Source organism: Protopterus annectens, chromosome 2.part1, assembly GCF_019279795.1.
Source record: "Protopterus annectens isolate FY-2018-M chromosome 2.part1, PAN1.0, whole genome shotgun sequence".
NCBI lineage: Eukaryota > Metazoa > Chordata > Ceratodontiformes > Protopteridae > Protopterus > Protopterus annectens.
This window is the reverse complement of record NC_056729.1, coordinates 388,894,694-388,921,475: the sequence shown is the minus strand read 5'-3', so window position 1 is coordinate 388,921,475 and position 26,782 is coordinate 388,894,694. Positions and strand designations below refer to the sequence as shown.

Below are 26,782 nucleotides of genomic sequence, written 5' to 3'. Positions count from 1 at the left end.
TAACTTTGTTTCAGTCTTTCTGACTGTTACGTCGTCCCATTTCTTATCCTATACCTTTAAATTCTTATTCTTTCTTTTACTTCTTCTATCCATTTAGCATCTTTATGTTCCACAGGATCTGCATAAATACTTCTCCATAAATGTATCTGTTTCTTCTTTTTTTTTTTTTTGGTGGTCTTTCAATTCCTTTTACCTTGTTTCCCATTTCTATATAAATCATTTTTGAGTCATCAATAAATTGCTTATTTTGTACGTTTTGTTTATATTTATTTGTGTACCTTCTAAGTTTTTCTGCCTGTGCTGAGATTTTTAGTTTATTTGCAATAGTGCATTATAGATCCTGATCTGTTCTAATACTGTGCGTTGCTTTTATCACATCTGTCTTTGTATTTTTGTTGATCTGTTGCCTCTTCTATACTTTTGTAACACTGACACTTCTTGTCTTAATTGTTTTATTGATACTTCCATAATGATATTCATTTTCTCCCCTTCTTTTCCCTCACTACCCTGTTTTCTTGTAGTAAACCTTTTTCAGTTATTAATTAAGCTGTACAGTAATATATCCTGTTTACTTCTGTTATATCGCATGTGTCTCTGTGGACCGTCCTAATTACAGTGTTCATTTATTTTATCAAACTTCTGACTTTTTGGGTTTTATTGACCTTATGCAGTCTATTACTTTCATTGATCTTAATATGTCTAGCTATATTAAATTAAGCAAGTCTTCTCTTAGCTCATTTTCTTCTGAACTGTGGGCACATTTTTTGTTTTCCATTTCCTGCAGGCATTCTATAGAAAGTTCTATAGCATCTTCCTATGGCACATTCACTTCAATTTCATCCTGTGCCATCTGTTTGCTCTGTCATATGGGAACTCACTGGCCTATCACTCCTCAACATTGACTGCGTCAGAGTTTCCACAGTTTCCTGTTCCTTCCCTTGCTGTGCAGCTTCAAGTGAACATTTGTACTGGTTTCCTGTGGAAGGCTTCAGAATATCTTCATACGGCACATGACCAATTGCTTCATTTTCCACTGGTTTCCCCTTAATTTGGATTTCCATTGCTCTATCCTGTTCTGGTGCTTTCAGAAATAGATATTCTACACTGAATCCTTCACTTTGCAGGTATTCCATAACCTCAGTTTCTGTTTCTTTAACTTCTCAATTACTAATTTCCTTTTATATTTTTCCTCTTTGTATTTTTTGTATCGTAAAGTTTTTGTCAGGATTCCTTTGCCTGTATTTCTCTTCAAATATCTGTGGTGCTGCTCTTTTTGTATTGATTAGTTTTGCTTTCTCCTTTGCATAGATATTGAATCATATTGAATCTATTTTTCTTTCCCATGTCCATATTTCTTCTTCAGATGTCTGTTGATCTTCCAGTTTTTCCTTACTTTGAGGACTCGTTCCATCATGCTGTGATGTAACCTGTGTTATACTTCTACACCAAATCCTTCACTTTGCAGGCACTCCATAACTTCAACTTCTATTTTTTTTAACTTCTACTCTACTAATCTACTTTTCTACATTCCCTGTTTGTGAAATTGTTTTTTTACTGTGAAATATCCCATATCTGGATTGCTTAGCCTGTATTTCTCTTGTAATATATTCGGAGCTGCCTTCTTTATATCAATTAATTTGACTTTTGCCTTTGCATATATATTGCACCATATCAAATCTCTCTTGCTTTCCCATGTCCATATTTCTTTTTTATACTTTTCAAAAATCTCTAGGTTTTGTTTATATTTTTGCACTTCCTCAGATGCTTCTTTTTCCAAACAGATTAAAGTTTCTTGGTGTGTATACTGTTTTTCAAAAATCTGTTGTATTAGTGAACACAAATTTTTATTTGAGGCTTCTGACAGTTTTTCTTGTGGAAGTATTTTTCTTTCCTCTAATTTCGCTCTTAATCTTTTTGTATATCTTGTGTCTTAAAACTCTAAGCTTTTTGCATAATAGTAACAATACATCATTTCTTATCCTCAATAGTCCACTCTATTGTCCTTATGGCTCCCTTTTGGCCTCTCAATTTTTGTAATGTTACTTCCTTCTACAATGGGGGGGGCATCCTCCCCCTGGGTCTGGCCTAGCCCCATTGTAGGAATGTTTCTGTATTTTGAGGATTCTACACTGTCATTTTTTCCAATCTTGGCACCAGTGCACCTACCAGAATTGGGCATTTTTTTATCCTAGGTCTTGTGCTTCCAGCTAGCTTTTTTAATTTTGACCTACTTCTGTCCTTGATATATGCTATGTAAATAGTCTGTACATCAGTGTAGCCTTGGTGAGTGAAAAACAGGATCCACCTCAGGAAGGTACTCACCAAGACTTGAGGATGATTCAATTTCAACAATACTACTCTCGTTTGCTTGCTGACTTATCTCTCCATTTGGATCCCAAGTTTAATATTCTGTATGATTGTTATTATTCGTAAGGATCTGCATCCAAATCCCACACTCCCACTATTTCTTGAACTTCCCCTTTGCTTCATTGTCATCCCTTTCTACTTTAAATTATAACTTTCTGCTTGTATTATATATGAGTCTTAACTGTGTAGTTGTAAAATGCCCTTCAAATCAGGTAAATCTAAACCACCTTGTTCTACTGGAAGAACAAACGTATCCCACTTAACTCCATTCCACTTCCATTCCAGTTAAATTCCTTCAATTCTTTATTAGTTATTGTTTACAACCTCTCCTGTGGTTGATAAAAGTATGTCCGACCCTTATACAAGACTAAAGGCGCTAAAAACATTTTCACTGCTTGTATCTTACTATCAGTATCCATAAATAAAAGTTTCCATTTTCTCAAATTTTGTATTATCTTTTGTTTTTTTTATCTCTTCTCACATATCCTTAGCTGACTTAACAGAAGCCTTTTAAATCTGTACTCCTAAATACTTCATTTTAACATGTCCCCATAAATATGGGTATTGCTGAACCAATTTGTGTGAGGGGACATCATTTACGGCTATAGCCTTAAATGATGTCCCCTCACACAAATATGGGTATTGCTGAACCAATTTGTGTGAGGGGACATCATTTACGGCTATAGCCTTTGCTTTTTATCTTCATTGATTTTATATCCTGAAAAGACTTGAAACTGTCTCAAGTGTTCCACAACACTGAGGTGTTCTTTTCTGGATTTGAGGTACAAAATATCGTCTGCAAATAAAGCCAACCTTTCCTAACTACCATACCTATCATATCCTTGTATTTCTGAGTCCCTTGTTTTCTTTGCCAGTGGTTGTTAATATAAAGCAAGTAACAAAGGGGAAAGAGGATACCCCTGCCTGGTTTCTTTGTTCAAACACAGCTTATCTCAGAGGAATCCTCCTACTTAAATTTTTGCCCCTGATCCTTCATATAGCCTTCTAATTAACCTGATTGTATCAGGAAATGCAAATGCTTCCAATGCCCTAATAAAAAAATTGCAGCGTACTCACTCAAATGCTTTCTCTGCATCAAGACCCACCAACTACAGAAGTATTTCTTTATATTCTGCTTCCCTCAGGATTATCATTGTTCTGTCAAATATTTGCCTCCCTCCACAAAATCACATTAATCCAGATCTATCGATTCAGCAACACCTTTGCCATTCTTTTATCTAGTATAGACATAAACACTTTATAATCATGATTTAAATATCTTAATTTCCATATTTCTCTGCTTTATACAAAATTTCTGGAATATTTCTAAAATCTCTACAACATCTGTGGTTACTTTTCTTGTTATAGGTTCCCTAAGTTTGGAAGCAAACCTTTTCAGTGTTCTGTTGCCTGAGCTGTTGTGCTAAAACCTTTGTGCTTTGAAGTTAAAAAAAAAAATAGTTGCTTAACTGTAATCTTTCTAAACTCATGCATGTTATCCAGATACTCCCTTATTTTCTCTTTAACACTTCATATCTGCACCTTCTCTTGTTTTGCAAGATTCATCTTATTCTGCATTACTTTAACCTTTGTCAGTCCCAAGTAATTTCTGTTACTTAACCATGTCTCTTTCTCTTTTATTTCAACCCTAATTTTAAACTCCCCCTTCTTTTTATTCCAGTCGCTAGCTATAATTTCTGAAACTATTTCTATATTCCCTAATAACTCTTAAGTGATTTTCACTACCCATTCCTTAAATTCCTCTCTCTTTAACATGGAGGTAGAAAAGCCCCATTGTCTTATTTTTACTTCATTGTCCTGCATTTTTATCTTAGTTTTTATTGGTCCATAATCAGGAGTAGTTATAGGATGTGTCAAAGCTTTCAATTAAATACATATGTTCCTGTGAAATAGAATTTGTGTAGTCTAGCCTATTGGGGAATAATATGTAAATTCTGTCAGACTTCCTACAACTGAATTCACATCTTTCATACCAAAATAATTTCATAAGTTTCTTCAAAAATCTACCCTCTTTTGTTATATTGTCCCTTATAGGTCCCCTTGATGGATCCTCACTATTTCAAATCAAATTCCAGTCCCTACCTATGAATAATATTCCCTGCTGAAGGCTGATTAAGAAATTTTGGGGAAAAATAAACTCCATAATAGCATTTTTTTGTGGAATATTAATGCACTCCATTGTAATCCCCTTCTCCTGCCAGTAGACCCTTACTACCATAGTTTTGTCTTTTTTTTTCTTCATCTCTCTGGAGCCCCTCTAGCAATTAGTATAATCACTCCCCTTTTCCTCTATCCACAATCTTCTGCTGAAGATCCATTCTGAAATCCTTTCTTTGTCATAGTCGCATGCTCATTTCTTTCTAAACATGTCTCCTGCAGCATTACCTTTGCACAACTGTATTTCTTAGGATTATTTACTACTCTTTCCTTTTTATTTGTATCTGTACAGCTATTCATGCTTCAGGATAATATGGACAGCATGATAAAGGGCTGCTGTTCCCACGTATTATACATAACAGGCTTTTTGAATGTGTTTTTCCAGGTTTTGTGCCACATGCATGTACTAATGTTTGGCAGGCTGATCTTTTGTACAGTTGTTTCTTATTTACATTTGAGCCTATGTCACATTTTCAAGACTTTTTTTTTTAATAACACTCTAAAAACTAGATACAAAACCCCTCCATTCCCTTTTAACTTGGAACAAGCACACAAAACTATACACTCAATAAGGGAATAATAATCACAAATTGACTGCTGCACCAACAGGCGTTATCTAACCTAAAATTAAGGTTGCCTGTTCTTCCACTTAAACTGATTGCTGTCTGTTTTTTTCTTCTTGATTTCCCTCACAGATACGAAAAACCGAGTGTATGCTTTCAGAAAACATTAACTTTAACCCTATGAAAAAGTGCACTGGCTATCTGTAAATAAAGCTAAATTGTATGCTGTTCTATTAACTGTATTAAGTGTATTAAATAAGGCTGTTACCTATTATTTAGTACCCATAATTTCAAACTTAATTATTTCGATCAACTGTTTGCCATTGTTCCTTTAAATTTTGCATTTCCCTCAGTAAAGAATAATCAGAATTTGCAAGATTAACTACTTGCACTTGCAGACACCTTGTCTCCGTGGGTATGTACTCAGTAAAGAGTCTTTGTAAATTGCTCTCAGAAAAAAATGTGCAGATAGTCTCAGCTGCAGACATCTCCAATCCACTGAACATTTGCCTGGAGGAAAACAAACAAGCAAGCTAATATCATTGCAGTTGTAAGAAGCTTAGCATTTTCATGGATTTCATAAGTTTGTTTTATTTTTAAAGCTTGCTTGCTTACAGAACCACCTATTTACATCTTAAGCCAAAGATAGTAATCTAGACATTCACCATTGTACACTTTGAAAGTGATAACATCATAATTATACATATAATACATTCACTGCATTTTTACACCCCACTCCCACAGTCAGTGATCACAGCATATGAACATTAAACTTGCTTTTGTCTAGCCTTTTTTTTTTTTGTAGTATAAAACCTATATTTCTTACAACTAAAAACGCACTTGTTTAATTTAATATCTTTAATACATGCAACAGTCACTGAAAAGACATGAAAAATACCCCTGACTACACAAAACTATTTTACCATATATAACATGCAGTTTGTCTTGAAATGTTTTATACAAATACTACAAAATAATTGTTGTACTTAATTTTTCTTCCATTTAGTGTCTTTCTAAATATTAATGATGTAAGGTGGGTATATACTTGACAGTCCATTCACATGTTTCAGTCAACAAAAGTCTACTGTTTTTCGGCCACTTTTTCTTGCAAAACCATATTTCCCAAATGTGATAGGATGCTGTATAGTCTTCCATTTATTCAGTAATTTCAGAACTGCTGGTTGTCTTCCTGTTCAACTCCATGTCCCAGCACCAGACTCTGGTTCAGGTCCGAGGTACTGCTGATTCTTCTGGTCAACTTTTGTTCTTTTCTCTGTCTCTCAAGAATTTTCCTTTGGAACATTGGAAAACATTTATCTGGCAAAGTCTCCCTATTAACTTTACCTTTAGAAGAGTGAGAAGCAAAGTCCTCTTCAACTTGCTGTCTCACTTTTGGTTGGATAAACTTTCTACTTGCTGACTCGCTTTTGGTTGGATACATTTTTTAATTCCCTACTTAGCAAGAAATGACTGATTCTCCAGGGAAAAAAAAAATTGAAAACACTGCTGGATACAGTAAGTTGAAACTTACACATGACTCTTAAAATTCCCTGATTGTAGAAAATGATTATTGACTGCAGACTGGACAGAAGAGAAGCAAATTTATCCTAGCAAAAAATCTTCCATCTGCAAGTTTGAATACTTTACCCTCCTCCCACAATTTTGATCAACTCTTTCTGCTGGTAAGATTTCATCTTTATTGATATAGTCTTGGCTGCTTTCCTATGCCCTACATTTGGAGTATACACTCAGTGTTCCCTTTCAGTTAACAAATTCTGCTGTGGGAACACCAGTCTAATTGCTTATTTCTGCTTTCATAAAATTAATACACTCTGTCTTTCCAGTTTCTCTGGTATAGCAGAAAATCTTAGCGGATAGAGTGTGCAGAGAAAGCCTACTATTTTTTATTTACAGTTCTTCTTGAGAAACCTCCTATTCAGTCAGGCTTTTCTTCATGTCAGTCTCTGCTTTTTACAATTTTGTCAATTCATCTGAATGTCTTGTTAAAGCTTCTTCTATTTTTTCCAGCCCTTTGTTATTTGAATCAATGTATTCCTTTAATGTTTCATTGATTTTAATCACTTCTGAGTACATTTGATTTATTGTTTCCACTTAATTACTGGAAGCCATCTCTTGAACCAAAGCTACAGATTGAATTGCTTTTTGATGAACAGTTGCAGAATCCTTCCCAGACAATTGCTTTCTCTTTTTCTCATTACCTTTTCTAGTTGATTTACTTGCAGGTTTTCGAAATTTCTTCTTTGCTGGCAGCCAGGTAGTGTATTTATTAGCCAGTAATAGAATTTTACCAAAAAAACAAAAACCTAAAAAAAAAACAATGCCCCCCTTTTCTCACTTTCTGTTTCTGTTTTCACACTAGGAGAGCTGAAGTTATGGTGTAGATCAGTATGCAGCCATCTTGGAAGTCTTGCAGTTCTATAACTTTTTGGACTAATGTATTCCACCACCAGTTTTTCTTATGTACCTTATTTTCATATCTAGCTCAGCTGCATATCTGTTCTGTAGTCCTCACACATACTATTTTGAGGTGTTGCTGTTCTCTACCTATTTCATCTTCTACCTGTGGTGCAGGAGCCCTGATTATTTCCTTATACTCTTGTGCTTTTCCTCTAGTTAACCTCCAGGTTTTTCAGCCTAGCCTATTGATCTTGCATGCAGCTGACTGTGGCCACTGGTGGTTTATGCTGTTGGCTGATTGTTTTATTGGGGATGACTTTGCAAAAACTGGTTATACACAGATGTCCTTTCCTTATTAGAAGGGGATCTGCCCAAGTTGCATTTGGCCCCTCTTGTATGTGATCTTGTGACTGTCTCTAGCTGAACCATGTGTTGGCCACTGTTAAGCCATTCGCCAGACAGAAGTCTAGAATGGCCTCCTCCTCTTCTTCTTTTGGCCGCTCCCGTTCGGTGTCGCTACAGTTTATTCCTTTGCAGGGTGCATTTGATCCCACGGCAGTGCTTATGTACTGTTGTGTCTATCCCAGTGTGAATATTGAGGTCCTCCATTGTCAAGACTAACTCATGTTATCCTGCTTTATGTAGAAGGTCCTGCAGCTACTGCCTGAATGCACTCTTTTCTCCTCTGTCACAATCCTGCTGTGGAGCATTGGCTGAGATTGAGTACTACTTTATCCTTTACACTGGAGTCTTATTGTCCAGGAGTCTGTCACGGATTCTGATGACATCTCTTACTGTCTTCTGAAGCCTTCCCCTCACCATATTATCTACACAGTTTCCAGTCTGCTGTCCAGAGTTGTAGACTCTGGATCCCAAGCCAAGTTTCTTGTTTCACTTAAAACAGAATATTCCGAACTATAAACACCTTTATGTAACTCTCTATAAACTAATCTTTTTTCCTAATTTCTAACATTATCATTCCTGAGTACTACTTTCCATGTTTGATTCTTTAACTCACTTTTTAACAGTACTTTTTTGTAAATTATGTATTGGTATTTGTAAATTTTTACAAATCAAAATATGTAAATTGTAAATTTGTGTTAATCTGATGATCCATCATTCTATATTAATGTTATTTTCTAATAGTTGTAAGATATGTCTCTGTGCTTTTTTTTTTCGAGGATGTTTTTAATATGCTTTTAATATGTTTTTTTACTGGAGCTTTTCTCCTCGGGTCTCCACTGAAAATGGACATGTATCCAGTTGGATTAGCCCGGTCAACAAATGTAAAATAAATAAATAAAATAAATAAGTGATTCTGTCTCCCACCTTGTTTTGGATGGCCAGGGTTATCTTTCTGCATAAGACTTGTGTTGTTTATGTTCTTTTGCATGTTGGACCTTAGCACTGTCTTCAGAAATCTAGAGGAGGGTTTTAAGTAGCACTGCATTATGAGTAAAGGTGGAGGGGCTGGGTAGCCTAGGAAAGCTTTAGGTCCTGGACTGTCTGAGCCTTGCTGGTCTTGCTTCTGAAGGTCGTGAAGATAGATCTGTCAGTCCAGATCTGTCATTGTGGTAAAAGCATAGCTTTTCTATAAATGTTTTTTATGTTTATCCTGGTGTACATCATTGATGTACTCTGCTGCAGTCAGTTAAGGCCTGCTTTTTAATTGCACAGTATTTTACATTCTGTTTATTTTCTGTCTGATGGCTGTAACAGTCTTAATTAATCCTTTTCTTCCCGTCTTAGCCATTGCTGCAGGACTTTCATGCTTATTAATCCTGATACACACAGTACTGTATTTTTTTATACATACTTTTTGACGTCTACCTGGGTAACAGAACTGAGACTGCACAGACACATTAGGCAGGTATGCCATCACCTTACACTGCTGTTAACGCTTAGCCCTAGGGACACAGCAACAGCTTGGTTTAGAAGTCACAGCAGTCCATTGTTTGAGGAACTGATGAAAAAGGAGCACCCTCCGTGCACAACATTCAACACTGATTACTTGTACTTCAGCTCCTAAGCTTTTATTTTTTTGCTTCTCTCTCATGTCTCTACTGACTTTTGTTTATGGATTGCAGAACTGCTCATCTGTATTTTAGATGTGTTTTATATAAATGCATGCATTTTTTTTCCTGGCTTCTGTTTCATCTACATTTTACTGCATGGTGCTTTCCACACCTTGGCTCAAAATGTAAACTATAATTTTATATCTGATGATGTCAATTTTCATTTATTCCTCAACATATGGGTTTGGATCTGACACTCTGATCTGACTCTGAAATTGCTGTAGCTCGTAGCCGCCAACAAACTCTTGAGCTCCTTTCTTACCCATAATGCCCTATGCCTAACATCCCTCAGATCTTGTTTGCTGCATTCGTGACGAGACGTGGCTGACTGCAGCTGTCAAGTCTGAATCGTTCAGATAAGTGCATATTCTTTATAATCTTAATTTTCAAGTTGTACTGTTGATAAATCTTCATCTACAGAACGTTTATTCTATCCCTTGATTGTTCTATTTTTCTTTTTCACTTTTATACTACTTGATACACTTGTTAGTGTATTCTAAGCTACCATTGTTCCATTGTGGGTAGGCCTTTCCTACCCCATTTTTCTTGTCGTTTCAGCAGTGTTTTACCTTCCAGTTTCTTGGTGGTTAACTAATCCATCCTTTTTCTTGGGGTTAATTAATCTGGTCTTTCAAAAAAAAATAAAAAATAGACTATCTTATTTTTATTCTCAACTTATTGTTACTGCTGTTTATTGTTGGTTGTTGTTACTGTTATTCATCTGCTTTGCTATGTCTGAAAAGGGATTCAAGAAATGTGAGAGATGTCTGGCTTTTTCTTATGCCCCACACTCTGTGTTTCTACTGTTTAGGTGCGGAACACTGAGATCAGGATTGTGACATTTGTCATGGTTTTCATTTAACTGAGAGTTTAAACAAATTAATGTTAAATGGTATGCTGTTAACTGCATTCCATGTTACTTTATCTGGAGTTCAACCTCCTAAAGTTAAAGTTAGGGACCCTTCAAAAAGGTTCAGATATGTGGAGTCTTCTGCTTCGATGTCCTCAGATGCAAAGAAAAAGAGAGAAAGTTTGGATTCCAAGTCTTCTGGAATCCATCCTTCTTCGGATCAGAACAATTATCTTTCCAGTCCGACAGCCCAGGATCCAATAAGATGCACTTTGGATCTGAAGTCCCTGGATCCGAAGCCATTGCCTCGCACTGTGTATTCACCCACTGTGGATCCGTAACCATCCGGGGCACCCTTCCCCTTCCATGAGCAGCATTCGAAGTCTGCTTCAGTGGTCGTCTCTCATTCCTCCATATGTCTTATGGAAGCAGATGTGGAAGGGATGATGAGATTCTTCACAGAGCATTTTCAGAAGGGATTTTTCATGGTTTCTACCCCCTAGGGTCAGGAACACTGTCCATCTACGTCTCCAACGACTACACCTCCTCTGACCAAAGCTGTGGTTATAGTCTTCAGATTTGAGAGTTCAGGGCCCTTTTGTGTCGGATCTGAAGAGAACACTGCCTTCGGATCAGACTTACTCTGAGTGCATCGGCCCCGACTTCTTCAGATCTGGATGACTCTCTGAGCTGGAGCTTCTAGGTCAGATCTGAGGGGATAGGATTGACTCTGAGGTTTTTGGAGCCATCTCTTCCTTTTGGAGCTTCGGCATTGGACAGCTCAGCTCTGGCTTCCACCTCAGGCAGATTGCTCTTGGTGTGGAGAGAGGTGGTGGGTCAGAAACTGGCTTTCTTAGCTCCGTCTGCTTCCTTCTCCCTAGAGCAGTCTGACTTCATGGTAGTGAATAGGGTTTTCTCTGCTCTGGCAGGTTAGGTGAGTCCTTTCCCCTTGGATCCACCCTTGCCATCTCTGCTAACTTTTCCCTGTGATCTTCAGCATTCTACACCACTGGGACAGCCACCCTTGCCATCTCTGCTAACTTTTCCCTGTGATCTTCAGCATTCTACACCACTGGGACAGCCAGCCCAGAGTTTCCAGACCACCCAACTGAGTATTGTCATCTCTTCCGGATCATCCCATCGAAGAAGTCCCTAGAAAGGGAACATGCAAGAATAGGCACTTGGACTCCCCACAGGAGTCCATCATTGAGGTACTGACTTTGATGAGGGAGAAGGGTTTCCCAAATCGCCACCCAATGATGTCTCATTAGGAGACATCCTTGAGATCCAGAAATAGAATCTGCCCAAAACCCAACTGCTAAAGAGTCAGTATTTCTGGAAGCTTTAAGGACTGGCTTGTCTGCCTCCAGGGTCAATCCCTCCTGATGAACTTACTGATTTGGTTTCTGAGTGGACATGGAAGGAACCTGATATGATTGAGCCAATCCCCAAGAGACCAAAACAAGATTCAGGCTGCACTGGTAGGAAGAGAATATTAGAGTAAGGGAGTACCAGTTGATGCATTGGTCATGGTGGCAGCTACAAAGAAGGAACTCATGGAACAGAGTTCGTGTGCCTATCGCCCTAATAGAGAATCTAGGGCACTGGACAGATTTGGGAAGTGAGTATATGGTTCAGCAACATTTCCTCTCTAGTCGCTGAACTTCTTGGGACACTTCACAAAAGGACTTTATTAAGAAACTTTCAAACTCCCTTTCAGGGTCCACTGCTGCAGAGGCTCAAACTTCTGTGGCCTCACATTTGGCTACCCCCCCCCCCCCAGTGTATTGCAAATTCGTCCATGAGGCTCATTTTGCATGCTGCAAGAAGGCACCTCAAGTCCTTCAAGTCCTCTTTCATCAGTGCTCCTTTTGACATATCTTCTTTGTTTGGCCTCACAGTAAAAGATACACTCTCCAGGTGTGAGAAGGATGGAAAGACTCTATCTGCAGTGGGCATACATTTTTCAGTCCCTCAACAGACTTTTTCCAGGAATCAACGGGGATGTTGAAAGATGTGGTTCAGGAAGTCTCAGGGTCCTTTCCTGGGCACATGTGGAGATAGTTCCCCCAAAGGCAAAGAGGGGAGTGATAATGGCAGAAGGCACCCTCGTGGCAGAGGAAGCCCACAAAACCGATGGTCTAGAAATAAGTTCTCTGACAGACCCTTTCAGAACTCCTGAAAGAAGGCCTGATTGAATTCCTCTTGAGCCAGTTGTGGGTCACTTACCTCTGCAATCCGGAAGCCTGGCTAAGCATAACAAAAGATACCTTGGTGCAGAGAATCTTTTCCAAATGTTGTATTATTCCCTCTGTTATTCCTAATATTCCACCAAGTCTTAGGGAAGTAGCGGTACTGGAAATAAAAAAGCTGCTAGAAAAAGAATCATGCAAGAGTTCCCTCCAGACCAAATAGAATCCGGACCTTACTCAAGATTATTTTAGTGCCAAAGAAAACAGGGAGCTGGAGACTTCTCAGTGTGTTGAACAAATTGGTTTGACACACCAAGTTCTGGATGGTCACAGTTCAGTCCAGCTTGCCTTTTCTGAACAAGGATGACTGGATGTGCTCGATAAACCTTCAGGATGTGTACTATCACATAAAAGTGAACAGACAATCCAGAAGGTATGTACTTGTGCTTCCGACAGGGAGCCAGTCATTACCATTTCAGATCACAACCTCACCTCAGCCCCTATAGTGTTATGGCAATAGTAGCAGCTATCTTGAGACTGCAGGGAATCAGTGTGTTTCCATATTTGGGTGACTGTTTCATTACTGCTCCAACCAGGCATCAACTGGTGCAAGCAGAAGACCAATTGTTGCAGACATTTTTTCAAGTCTTGGAATAACCATCAATCACAAGTCACAATTACAACCAACTTGGACATTAGAATTCATAGGAGCAATGTTCAGCACAGTATTTATGTTGGCGTTTCTTCCTCTTTTGAGAGTTCAAACAATAAAAAATCAGGTCAAGAAAATTTTGCAGTACCAAAATGTCAGCAAGTTGGTTGATTCTATGGGATCCATGTCAGTGGCAATAATCTTGGTGCCTTTAGCAAGATATCACAAGAGAATTCTGCAATGGATGCTACAGACACACACGGGTCAATTCTCTCTCAACATATGTCGATGAAGATAAGAATAACTGTGGTATGCAAGAGGTGTCTTTCCTGATGGATGCAGTTAAAACTGTTAGTAGGCTGTCTTTTCATTCTTCCTCAGCTCAAAACCATAGTGACCAGGGAATGCTTCACATATTGGGTGGGGGCGCATTTTCTGGGGAAGACTGTTCAGAGCACTTGGTCCCCCCAAAGAGGCCAACTAGCATACAAGTTTTCTGGAGATGAGAGCGGAGCTTTTGGCCTTGCAAGCATTATAAAACTCTCCCCTGTCAGAATGATTGCAGTCCAAATGGACAACATGCCAGTGGTTTGGTACGTAAACAAGGAGAAACCAGGTCTTACCCTCATGTCGAGAAGCCCTCGGGGTATGGCAATGGGTGATTTCTTCCAACTGCTTTCAAATTGCAATGCATATTCTGGGGAGGTCCAATGTAATAGGCAAACTGAGCAGGTCCATCTTACTACCTCACAAGTTCTCTCTCAGCAACAAAGGGACTGACATGTTTTTCCATCAGTTGGACAAGCCTTGCTGCGATCTCTTAACATCCCCCCTAAACAACAAGTACAGCAGGTTCTCTTGCAATAATCTCCCCTCTGGGGGAGTCATCGAGGGATGTTCTCCTCCACAACCCCCCCCCCCAGTCTTCTATACACTTTTCTCCCAACTCCTTTAATTCCCAAATTCCTCCAGAAAGCAGTCGGGTCGAAGAGCAAAGTCATCTTCATTGCACATTACCGGCATTTACAAATTTGGTTCCCCTTTCTTTGGCCTCATCTTCTATACCATTTTTGGATTCTAGGTCTGACTCCAGACCTTATGTTGCATCCAGGAGATATGATTCACCGGGAAATTTCAAAACTCAAACTGACTGCATGGTTTCTCCAGTTCCATTAATAGCTAGGTAACCTATGCTCTCTTTGCCTCTCTGTTCCTTTCTGTTATCTTCCCATAAACCCTGTACAATAAACTCCGCAGAAGTAAATGGAGAAGATTTGTTTATTGGGCAGAGCAGAGTAATGTAGAACCTTTGTCCGCACCGATACATTCTGTTCTCAAGTTTTTAGCAAGTTTATTTAATGACGGTGCTAGTCCATTGACTGTTAAAGTCCAACTTGCAGCCATTTCGAATTTTCATGTGGGGTTTCAGAATTCTTCTTTGCTTTCCTCTAAACTATGCAAATCATTTTTGAACGGTACTCTTCTACTTACACCTCCTTATAAAGATCCTGTACCACCATAGGATTTACATTTGGTTCTGCAAGCCTTGGCACAGCCTCCCTTTGAAGCTACAGCTAAATGAGATTTAAAATTCTTAACCTGGAAGACTGTCTTCTTACTTGCAATTACATCTGCTAGAAGACTTTCAGAACTTCAAGCATTATCGCTAAGCCCCCATATCTGGTTTTCCACAAGGACAGGGTCTTCTGGTGGGAGGTTGGCACAATGGTTAAGGTGTTTACCTGCCAGATACAAGATGCAGAGTTTGATTCTCACATGGGGTAATTTAGTTAGGCTTAAAATAGCCCATAAGGGTAATTCGCGTACTATTAATCCATAATCTATGAACCTTGTGTACCAATGCTTCCTTCCTACCTAAGGTGGTGTCAGAATCCAACATTAACCTACCAGTATTCTTCCTAAATTTTGCAAATAAAGGAGAATATATACTGCACTTACTGGGATGTTCATAGATAGTTGTGTTTCTGTGTGCACAGAAAGACGGACCAACTCTGTTTCCTTTGCACATCACAAGATGGGTGAAGCAGTCACACAGGGCACTATAGCCAGATGGTTGACTGTTTCAGTTTCATTTGTCTAGTGAATCTCCCCCTACCAAAACCATTAAAGGCTCATTCACCTAGACCTATAGCTGTGTTCCAGTCCAGAGCATCCATGGATGATATTTGTGCGGCTGCTACTTGGTCAAATCCTCATAACTTTTATCACTCATTACAAACTAGGTCTGGTCTTGAGGGGAAGAGCAGCCTTTGGCTCAACTTTTCTCAGGAATATTCTTCCTTGGAGTCCACCCAGGAATTTAGGTAGCTGGGGACTCTGTCCCATATGTTGAGGAATGAATGAAAATTGATATCAGATAAAGAAGTTATGTACTTGCCATAACATTCCATCTGTGCTGTCCATTTTCATTCTTCCTCCACTCTCCATCCTCCATTTCTCACAAATGACTTCTGAAGGAATGAGACCTTTATGGACACCAAAGACACCATATGTCCGTTGTGTTGAACTCCAGTTATAGCAATTCTTTTATAGTCTTTCTTGTCTCTCTCTCTCTCTCTCTCTCTCTCTCTCTCCCTCTCATGCTGTAAATAGGATCTGAGGGATGTTAGGCATGATGCATTATGGGTAGGAAAGGAGCTTCAGAGTTTGCTGGTGGCCACGAGTTAGAGTAACAGCCAAGTCGGACCCGAACCCATATGTTGAGGAAGAATGAAAACTGACAACACAGATGGAATGTTATGGTAAGTACGTAACTTCTTTTTTCTTTCACTTGCAGATGTACCAAAATATGCCATCAGAAACCTCAAGATCTGAGAGATGACATTTCTGAGAAACAGGGTCCAATTACAGTGAATCCTCGCCATATGAAGAGAGCCTTCAAAGTTATGAATGAACTCAGAAAGTAATATCCCCTTTTTTTTTTTGCTTGCTTTGCTTTTTTTTTTGGAAATGTCAAATTATTGCCCTTTGTCATAAAATGTAGGTGTGTGGATGTGCAGTAATTTGTCTGAAAGCTATCTTTTTGTAGCATCTAATATTAGTGTTCTTGGAGTTAATATTGTTACTTTTGTATAAGAGAGGTTAAGTACAGCTCAGGCAGCTCACATAAGAGTTCCATTTTTTTGGTTGGCTTCTGGGTAGTCTTCCATCCTACACATGATTTGGACTGATGTCTTACCCTTAAATGTCCAGAAATTACCCTTGGCCAAACTTTGCGCTGCTATTTTCCCATTGTCTAAAATGCAGATAGAATGCAACTTTCACGCAGCTAGATACAGTTCTGTGATCCATTTTAATTTCAGCATTTTGTTGACTGGTAGAGCAAACCTGAAGTGATACTTTTACTTGCTAATGCAGATGTGGCCAGGACACTGGAGGAATCCCACGTGTTTATTACCAGAAGTGATTATTAAATAAGATGGTATTTATGGTTTTATGGGAGATCCAGCGAGTAGTGATAATTTAGATACAGGATGGTTAAAGCTGTAATATATCGAAGACATATAAATATAAGAAATTACCTTACATTACAGGAGTGGAGAAGAATTGTTTTATGCAAGCTAATTAAGCCATATACACTAAAAGAAAAATACTCATGTGCTTTTCCCCACAGATGTGCAGTGAAGGCAGCCAGTATGTACAAGTAGAGGCAATGCATATTATGATTGCTACAGCAAAAGTTAACTGAATTGATGAACTATAAACTGCAAAATAGTAACAGCAGATTGTTACTTTTTGTTGGTATCCAAATGGGATTTCTTTTCACACTTTGAGGCCACTTCAAATGTCTTTTTACTTAGGAATAGTTTTTGACTTCTTTGCAGTCAGATAGGTATACCATGTCAGAAAGGTATATTTTCTTGGACAGTCTTTAGGCACAAGGAGCCAAAACTATTGTTTTGTGGTTATTTTATAAACAATATGATGACACAATCCATATTCTGGCTTTTAGAATTCTTTTTGTAATTTCATGTCATTTCTACTTCTGTTGTCTTTGTATTCAGTGCACAACAAATGTGTTTGCTTCCATTTTTTTCACAAGGAAGATACATAATACATAAAATTGCAAATGTGTTGTGCTTTAGTAAAATAATATATACTCACAATATTTTCCTAAAGTTGAGGTTTCCAGCCTCCAGGCACCCAGAATGTTCAGCAGGAAAAAAAAAAAAAAGTTACCAGCAATAATGAATTGACATCAAAAATTTCAAGACTCAGCACTTCTTTTACCTTTTAATACCTAAAAGTACAATGTTGGTTTATAGCTGAGTAGTAATAAAATCTAATTACTGTGCTCAGGTAGTGGAACATCAAAATAGCCAATGCAGGTCAGTGAAATATATTTAATATTAAGGGCTTCATCGACCATAGATTCAGGATGTCTTCAAAGTATACATCAAACCATACAATTTAAATACAAAATTTAATATTACAATCCACTAGTAGACAACTTTAAAACCTAGCGTGTGCCAAGGTCTTTTTTTTTTTTTTTATTTGCTCTTTGCTTTAATGCAGGTGTGAAAGACAAAGAAAAAGACATTTTAGTTTTAGCTGCCGCATCAGTTCCTCTCTGTTCAAATACATTTTTCCAGTTGTTTGCAGGAAGATTGATTTGGTGTTCTGCAGTCTAGTGGTAAGTGGACTGATTTGATTTAAAAACGTTTGAATATCTGTCAGTAGAAAAACTTAATGTACCCATGATCTTTGATGTCACCAAGGTTCATAACGATAGCTTAGAACCATCCCTTAAGCCTATTGTCTTGGCGAGTGGAGTAAAAACAAGAGTTTTAAACCATTTACTTAGATCACAGATTGAAAATTTAGAACAATTTCCTTGTATTTTAATGCTCATTGTATTTCTTGGATAGGATAAGGAATGTGGAATTTGCAGAGAGTGACATTTTGGTAAAGGTGGATATTTGACAACTATGTACAGTGATCCCACATGGTTTGGGCAAAGAGTGATTTAAACACTGTGATTGAATGTGATGGACTAAGTAATAGTGACATTGAAACATTGTGCACTTGAACTGATTTTATATTTAAGAGCGATGTTTTTACATTTGAAGACAACACTTCAAAAAATTGTATAGTTTTGTGCCAATGGGGGAAACCTTTTGTTCACACAAGTGCTTTTATTTCTGATTTAAAATTCTATTTAGGATTTTTAGATTACATTTTTATTCTGTGGTCCTGTGATGAAACAGGAGTAACTGATTTAAAAAAAATACTTTGAGATCACTGAGTTTTTAAAATTTACTTTTGTCTGGTCTAATATTTTCTTTAACTTTTGGAATGTTACACATTAAAAAAAAAACAGATTTGTGTCAGCTGTTTATCCCAAATCCAAGTTTTCAAACCATGATTTGCATTTTGATAGTTGTCAGTCCTGCACCCATAATGAGCATTATGAAGGAATATTATGTAAGGCTGTCCAGTTTAATTTTATTAATTGCTGTCGACAACTTCTCTTGTAGTTGATAAAAATATGCCTGACGTGTATACGTGCTGTATTGTACATGCCAAAAAAAAAAAAAATAGGAAAGTCTGATACTGCTAAGCTGGTCATTGCTGAAATCCTACTTGGAATATTTTGGCTGGTTCTAAATACTAAATCTTTATAAAAGCATTTGCAGAACAGACGCTTTTGTAAATGGGACAATAGTTATACAATTTCAGGTTTCAATTCTGTAGGAGATAATGAGGATGTGTGTGTACATTTGGAGGATATGTGACCAGAGACTGCCCATGCTATGGAATAGACTTCCCATACATGTCAAGCAGAGCACCGCACTGGCCCCCTTCAAGAGAAATCTTGATGAGTGGATGGGAAATAGAAAATTCACCCCGGGGATCACTGCAGTGGCTCTACTCGACAGGGGCACTAGGAACGAAAATTGGGTGGTACGATGCCAGGATAATTCTATGGGCTAGGTGTGGAAAGGCTCCAGGGCCATTCGCCTAGTATACACCTATGAACCTATGAACTGTTTGTCCATGAAAGTAATAGACTCAGAGTTATTTCTGGATAGGAACTGCAACGTTGATTTGGTTGTTGAGTCCAGGATGAAGTATTAGGAGGTAAAGATACAAACTTTGCCCCTCTGCTTAAAAAAAATAGTAAAAATAACACCATAATAAGCAACAGTATGCTAATAATATGGTGTTAACACTGTTCTGTGGAAGCCACTATGATTAAGAGCATAATGACAAGGAACTGGAAACCAGCACTGGATAGTAAAGCTGTACTGAATAAACTAGGGGAATCTCTCAATTTTGTCTGTACGACAGTAGGAATATTAAAAATATGGTAGAATTGGGTAAGCCAAGTAAAGTTTAACACTGGAAGAATGAGAAAAAAATGCTAGGCTTGTTAACAGTGTTTTATATACGAGCGTCCCAACTTAGTGGTACAGGAATATCAGAGAGTTATTCCTGGTCCTGTATTTTATAACTGTACAAAGTCTTGGGTGGTGTACAGTCGACTCCCTCTTATCTGGTCTCACTGTGACCGGACCTTAGGCTGGATAAACAAATGACTGGTTAGTCAGAAAATGCATACAAAATAGCATTGATAGATTATAAATCAGCCTGAATAACAGGATTTGTGTTGGTATGTATTTTTCTAATGAATATGAAGTCTAACACTCAAATGTGTCATTATTCAGGCCAGAGGAGGTGGAAGTGTTGATCTTCATCATGTTTCACTGTTGCAGTCATTACACTTGGGTTATCCTGCTGGCAGGCTACACGGAGTCGGCCTGAATTCCAAAGTCCTGATCCGGCGTCTGTTGCTGTCGCCTCTTCCCTGACGTCAGTGCGCCAGGGGTATAAAAGATGCAGCCGACACCATTTTCTTCAGTTTTTCTTGCCCCAGATGTCAGGTGCCCCCAAAAGGGTAGGCTAAAAATTCTCCTCAAAAAAGCATGCACTAACAAACATTAGCTTCATCTACAAGCAAATACACCACATAGGTTGTATAGAAAAGAGAAGTACAGATAAGTCCCAGCAATGAAAGGGGGATGGTGGGAAGGTAACCTGGACTGCAACAGTGAATACACTCGAACATCTACATTTATGGTAGGTACACAACTGTACTATGTTCATCATGTTTCACTGTTGCAGTCATTACACTTTGGTTGAATCCCAAAGCTGAGGTTGGGTGGCTGGGCCTAAATAGAATTAGGAGAGGCTATGAGGCCCTGCAGAACTGCAGTGGCAAAGCCTGCTCTGGATTTAGAGTAAAGAGGTAAGTGGTAGTGCTTTGCAAAAGTGTGCACTGAAGTCCAAGCTGCAGCCTCCAAAATGTCCTTGTCCTCTGAGGAAGGCTGCTGAAGTGGCTGCTGCTCTGGTTGAATGTGGCCTAATGCCCTTAGGCACTGATTTGCCATGTTGTGAATAGCAGAAACAAATGCAGTGGCCTATCCATTTTGAAATAGTCTGCTTTGAAATAGCTTTTCCTTGTGATGTGTGACCCTGTTATTGATGAGTGTAATGACTGCAACAGTGAATACACTTGAACATCTACATTTATGGTAGGTGCACAACTGTACTTTCTTCTCTGTTGTCTTTGCTAGGGCTGTGGCAGAAATTTGATGGCTGGTTAAAGAGAGGCCGGCTAAGAGGGAGTCTGTTTTATAGGATCATAGGTAAGTATTAGGCTAGCTATCCTTGTGGGTCATTTTAAGTCTTGCCAGTTTCACTTTCAAAGATGAGAATCAAGCCCTATATCTTGTGATTATGAGATAAACATCCCAACTCCTAGTCTGTGCATGTATGTTTCCTTTTATGTAAGGAAGGTTAACCGAGGGCTACAACAACATATTTGTGAGCACCAGCACAGTATTTTAAGGAACGTTTTAAAAATGCCTTGTATTAGCAGTCTGTATAGTTTGTTGGGTTTAGGAAGTTTGAATTTTTTTTTCGTAGAAAAAGTGATAAATTCTTTGGGGAGGCAACTGGAGAATAGTCTTGAACAGAAACATTTGAAGTTCTAGATCCAAGTGAACATGTATATGTTTATTACACCAGGATTAAAGCAAAGACTAACTACAATATTAGGACTAAGCACATGGAAAAGTTTTAAAGTTGTAAGGCTGAATATTCATTTTTATTTATTTATTTATTTTTGTCAGAGATACAAGCCTTATAGAACAATGTCACCCATAGGCGTGTATAGCCATTAGAATGTATCTGGCATTTAACTTCTTTTTTTGGGAAATTTGAAGAAACTAATTTGGATTATACCATGGGTTGTAGGGAGCTCTGTGGGGATTCTTGCCTCCTGGAAGGCCAGTGGTGAGTGCACAAAAGCTAAAAAAAAAACTATAACTCAGACCTGGTAGAGTGGCTGGAGTTAGACACCCACAGTTGTGCTCTGATGATACATCTGAAATGATTACAAGAAGAAGAACCACTTTTGCTTATTGAAAATTTCCCTGTGAAACCTCCAAAGCTCATTAGGCTACAGCTGTGCAGGGAAGGCTTGCAAGTTGAAAGAACAGACTAATAAAGACTTTGCATGAGAGAACAACGTGCTCCTGAGATTTGTCTTCAACTATTTCTCCTGATCTTTCAAGCTAGAAATATTCACTGCACAGCCTTAGCCTAATAAGGTTAGGATGGATCGCCAGAGCAGAACTGTGGTTTTACAACTCTCGCCACTCTAGCAGGTCCAAGTTGTACTTTTCTAGTTTGTGTGCATTCCTTTTTAGGAAAGGCAATGCCATATGAAACCAGAGCTGCAATAAAATAAATACAAAAATTGTGCATTTCCCTTAATAGGGATGCATCCTTTACAGACGCAATATGTGCCACCTTCAGCAGTGAGTTGGGATTAAATCTTCAATGAAAGAATGGCAGTCTGTGCATTTTGTATGTGAACGTCCAGCTGTATAATTCCCCGAGTGTTTGTATCTGTTAAAAGGATGTTGCCCTACTATATTTTGTGTGTAGCTATCCCGTGCAGGGTTGTACAGGTATTTCACAATGGTGGGATACCATTGCCATGTTACAGTATACTGTTTCTGTTGGGTGTGAAAATGTGACAACTACTCAGGATGATGAATGTGATACATATCCAGAATATTTCTGTACTGCAATAGCATTAAGTTACAACTAAACAACGTACATGCTTCTGAACAGAGAAATTTGTGTCACTGGATGTATGCCTGTGAACATGTGTGCATCATTACATGTTATGTGATGGTAATGTTGTGTATAAATCTTTATTAAACATGGCATTTTTTTAAAAATGACCTGCACTCTTCTCCCTAAACAAGACATTTCCCTTCAAGGGGCAGAGCAAAAAAATCCCAGCCAAACAAATGTCAGGGATCCAAAATGAAATGGCAGGAGGATAATTCTTTGAAACCAAATAAGAGGGGTTCTTTTCCAAAAAAGAATCAGTTCCCTGCAGAGAAATGACTATGCCAAGTCACATAGCACCACCTTAACCCCTTGCCTGCTGTTTTTTCTCTTACTCATTCCCTCAGGCTTTCTCATTTCATCCTATAGCCTGGCTACAGGTAGTCTCAAACAAGTGGATTATCAGAATAATCCTAAGAGAATACACTTTGCAGTCAGTAGTAAATCCTCCCTCTTTCAGGGGAATGCTTCCACACCCATCAGACCAGACAGAGCGGTTTCATACAGTGCTGCATCACATGGTAGAAGCAGGGGCCATAGAACCAGTGCCTGCAATACACAGACAAAGGATTTTACTCCAGAATATTTTTGGTACCAAAAAAGGAGCACTGTTGGTGACCTGTCTTAGATTTGTCATTTGTAAATACCTTTATAAAAGCTTTAATATTCAGAATGCTCACCTTAGTCTGTCCTAGTGTTGCTTCCAGACCACTGTTTCTTGGTGACTGTAGATCCTGAGGAGACCTATCATATTCCTGATGGTCATAATCTCAGGAAATTGAGGTTTGCCTTGTCTATATTACATTATCAGTTTTCTGCATTATTCTTTGGATTATCTACTGCACCTTGTGATAAGTGTCTGGTTCCTTTGATTGCATACTGCAGAACCCTAGGCATCCACATTTCTCCTTATTTGGATGATTTGCTGATTTTTGCAGATTCTGTATCAAATTACTTTGAGCCCTTAGAGAAGGTTGCATCCCTCCTTTCCCACCAGGTTTTCAAATTGAACCTTCAAAAGTCCTGCCTCACACCCTCTGAACATTGTTGGGGTGTTGATAGACACAGTAAAAAGGATGGCCTTCCTACCAGAAGATAAACTCTGACTTATCAGAGCCTTTTCTTAGATTTCTGTCTTCTAGATGTGGTCTCAGCAAAGAGAGCTCCTCAAAATTCTAGACCTCGTGGCTTCAGTAATCTTTATGATTGGGCATTTTACACATGAGAAAATTTCAATGTGCTTGAAGAATTGTTGGACCCAGCACCTTCATCCATTGGTATTCTAGGTACCAGTACTGGGATTTTTGAAACAGGAACTGCAGTGGAGGAGGGATGATTTTTGAATGCAGGAGTCCCGTTTTGTCTTTAGGCTGCAGCCCAATCTGTCCATATGGACTGTTCAGATTTTGTGTCCATGGGAGTCCAAGTGCAAGGCTTGTGGGGTCCTCAGGATATGCCAAAACACACAAGCATAAAAGAGATGTTGACAGTGATTCTTGCCTTGCATGTTCTACACCACTTGACTCCCTGGTCGTCTTCTGTTCATCACAAACAATGTAATACCTGAATAAGCAATGCGATTCAAGATCATACCCCTCTTGTCAGTTGGTAGCAATGGCCTGGGAGATGGTTTTATATCATTCTTTTGACTCTGTAGGCCTCATACATTCAGTCAGAACAAAGTACAATGGCAGACAGAGTAAGCAGATCCTGAATAGGCCCTCATGAGTGGAACCTCAATGTGGAGGTCTTTCTGGACTTGATCCAGATGTGGGACCCCCCCAAAAAAAAAAAATAGACCTATCCATCTCTTTTCAAAACGGATAGTTGAAAAAATTATTTTCAAGACATTCTTGCAGCCATGCTTGGAAGACTGGTGTTTTATCATTCCCATGGTCAGGGAATGTACTTCTAAAGATTTAGAAGGAACTACCAAAAGTTTTCGTGGTAACCCCCTTTTGGCCCATGCAGAGTTGGTTGTCCCTTTTAATGGAATTGGCATAGGGCAATTAACACAAGCTCCTACACAGACTCTAACAACATCAGCAGCAAATGGCAACTGAACAGCCTGGGTGATTTTTGTTTTGATATCTTTTAGGTACTTATTTTATGAAGATGTGCAGAAAGTATTCAAGGATGCAAGAAAACCTGCAACTGAAAAATCTTACATTACAAGTGGGAGATGTTTTCTAGGTGGTGTCTAGCCAATAACAGTAGTCCCAAAAGGGTTTCAACCCCTCTGGTTTTGAAATATTTGTTTGAGATACTTAGAGATGGTTTGTCATATGTCTGTATCAAAGTGTATCTTGCAGTCATCTCAGTTTGTGTCTGCCAATGGATCCTCCGCTTTCACCTCTATTCGTGGTCAAGCAGAAAGCAAATTCCTCCTCCCTGGAATCTCAACTTTGCTCTTGAAAAACTGACCTTCTCTCCTTTTGAAACTGCCTGATAGGCTGATATACAGATCATTACTTGGAAGACTCTTTTACTCATTGCTCTGACATCTGCAAGGCAAGCAAGCTCTCATGTTAGGTCATCCCTGTCTGATTTTTCATAAGGACACAGTTGTGTTAACTTTTAATCTGTCATTCATGCCTAAAGTTATTTCTGAATTTTCTGTGAATCAAGGGAGAAAAGGTTTTACATACATTGGATGTGCACAGGCAAATATGATACTACCTTGGCAGAATGCTGAACAACTGTTTGTCTCCTATACAGTGGGGCTAAAAAAAGGTCAACGTGTCTTATAATCAAACGATTGCATCATTTGGGAAGGACCACCCCCTTAGTTTCTCAACCTTATATTGTCTTGTTTCCTTCCTTCCCACTTAACCTAAAAAAATAGGGTCTATATCACGTTGTCGAACTCAGTTTGAACATCATATGGTCGACACCATATGATCGAACTTTTAAAAGTTTGAACATTTCAGTGGAGATCTCCGTACAGTGTAGAATGGGAAGATTTCCCTTTTCTGCACTGTAGTGCAATCGCGGAGTTGGTATATTTAAAGAGCGTGTGCAGCCCCCCCCCCCCTGCTTAAACCGTTCAGGTAGGTTTTTTCTTTGGATAATTTTTTTATTACATTTTTGAACTTTTAAAAGTTCGATCATATGGTGTCAACCATATGACGTTTGAACTTTTAAAAGTTCGGCTATGTAATATAGATGCAAAAAATGCACTTTATTCATCTGCTTTTACTGTGTTTCTTCCTACATTATAACTTTATTTTGCTTTTGCTGCTTGTTCTTAAAAGTATTCAGTTGCATTTATTACTGCTTATTAGCCTAATTAAATGCAACTGTTAATTCTAAGCCTTTTGGTTTAAGGACTTCAGGCCAGCTGTTTTACATTAGGAAGATTTGTGGTCTACACTCTTGCGGCAGGAGAGGTAGCTTACATCCTACTAAGTTGGGAATTGCTGGTTGAAGGCTTATTGTGCCTGCTTATTTGAACTGTTTCTATCTGAAATTGGTGCACTTTGTTTGCTGTAGCATAGACTAGATTCACACCTGCTGAATTTAGCTCTGTTTGTATAATTTGAGCACTAAACCAGGTCATCTTTTGTTGGACAGGGTTCCCCTGCACCCTAGTGGCAGGAGTGTGCACTTAGGACTCATCTGATTGAAGGCTGCTGGAACAGGGCTCAATTTTGAGCTTTTTATTGGTTGATTGGTTAATTTGCTTAAATCAGTTTGCTCTTGTTTGCTACTGTTATATTTAAGTGTGTATCTGTTCTCCAGTGTTAAGTCAACCCAAACTAAGTTTAAATGTCTTTAGCATAGTCTGGTTACAGGTTTTGCTGTATCCAAATCTGTTTGTGTGGTTCCTGTGTTTCCTGTTGTGCCATCTTGTGTTGGCTGGGGCCTGCCTGCACTTAGTGGGAGTAAGTGAACTGGTTGGAAATGGTATGGTATAAGGTATTTCGTTAAGAGCTCAGGGACAAGGATTGATTGGTCAATTCCAATGTTTGTTTTATTTTCGTTTTTGTGGTATTTAAACCCTGCTTTTGCATGGGTTTGTGCTTGGTTGCACATCATGCACAGTCTCTGTGCTGTTTTAACCCTTTGCGAGGTGCATTATTTCCCTTACCAGCACTCCTGTGTAAGTGAGGCCCTCCCTTGCAGCTACTGCATTGATTTTATTCAGCCCTACTCACACCTATAGGTACTCTCCTTAGATAGTACCCACTCTACTATCCCTGACATCTCTTCCACAGATTTTGACAACCACAGACAGACAATTTCCTATGGTTTATCCTGCTAGTCTGGTTGATATGGGCATCCTGAGACAGTGTAGCAACTGCCTCATGTACATGGGC

The 26,782-nt window shown here is 38.7% G+C and overlaps 1 protein-coding gene across 2 annotated transcripts in view; it reads left to right on the top strand.

The window, feature by feature from the left end:
* KLHL2 (kelch like family member 2) overlaps positions 1-26,782 on the top strand; it is a 1,417,988-nt gene that overhangs the window by 271,284 nt on the left and 1,119,922 nt on the right. The window contains exon 2 of one of the 2 annotated variants that reach the window (XM_044062210.1): positions 16,093-16,218. The exons of the other annotated variant lie outside the window; for it this stretch is intronic. Coding sequence (XP_043918145.1) covers positions 16,093-16,218 — 126 coding nt within the window. The remainder of the gene's footprint in view (positions 1-16,092; positions 16,219-26,782) is intronic. 2 annotated transcript variants of the gene reach the window in all.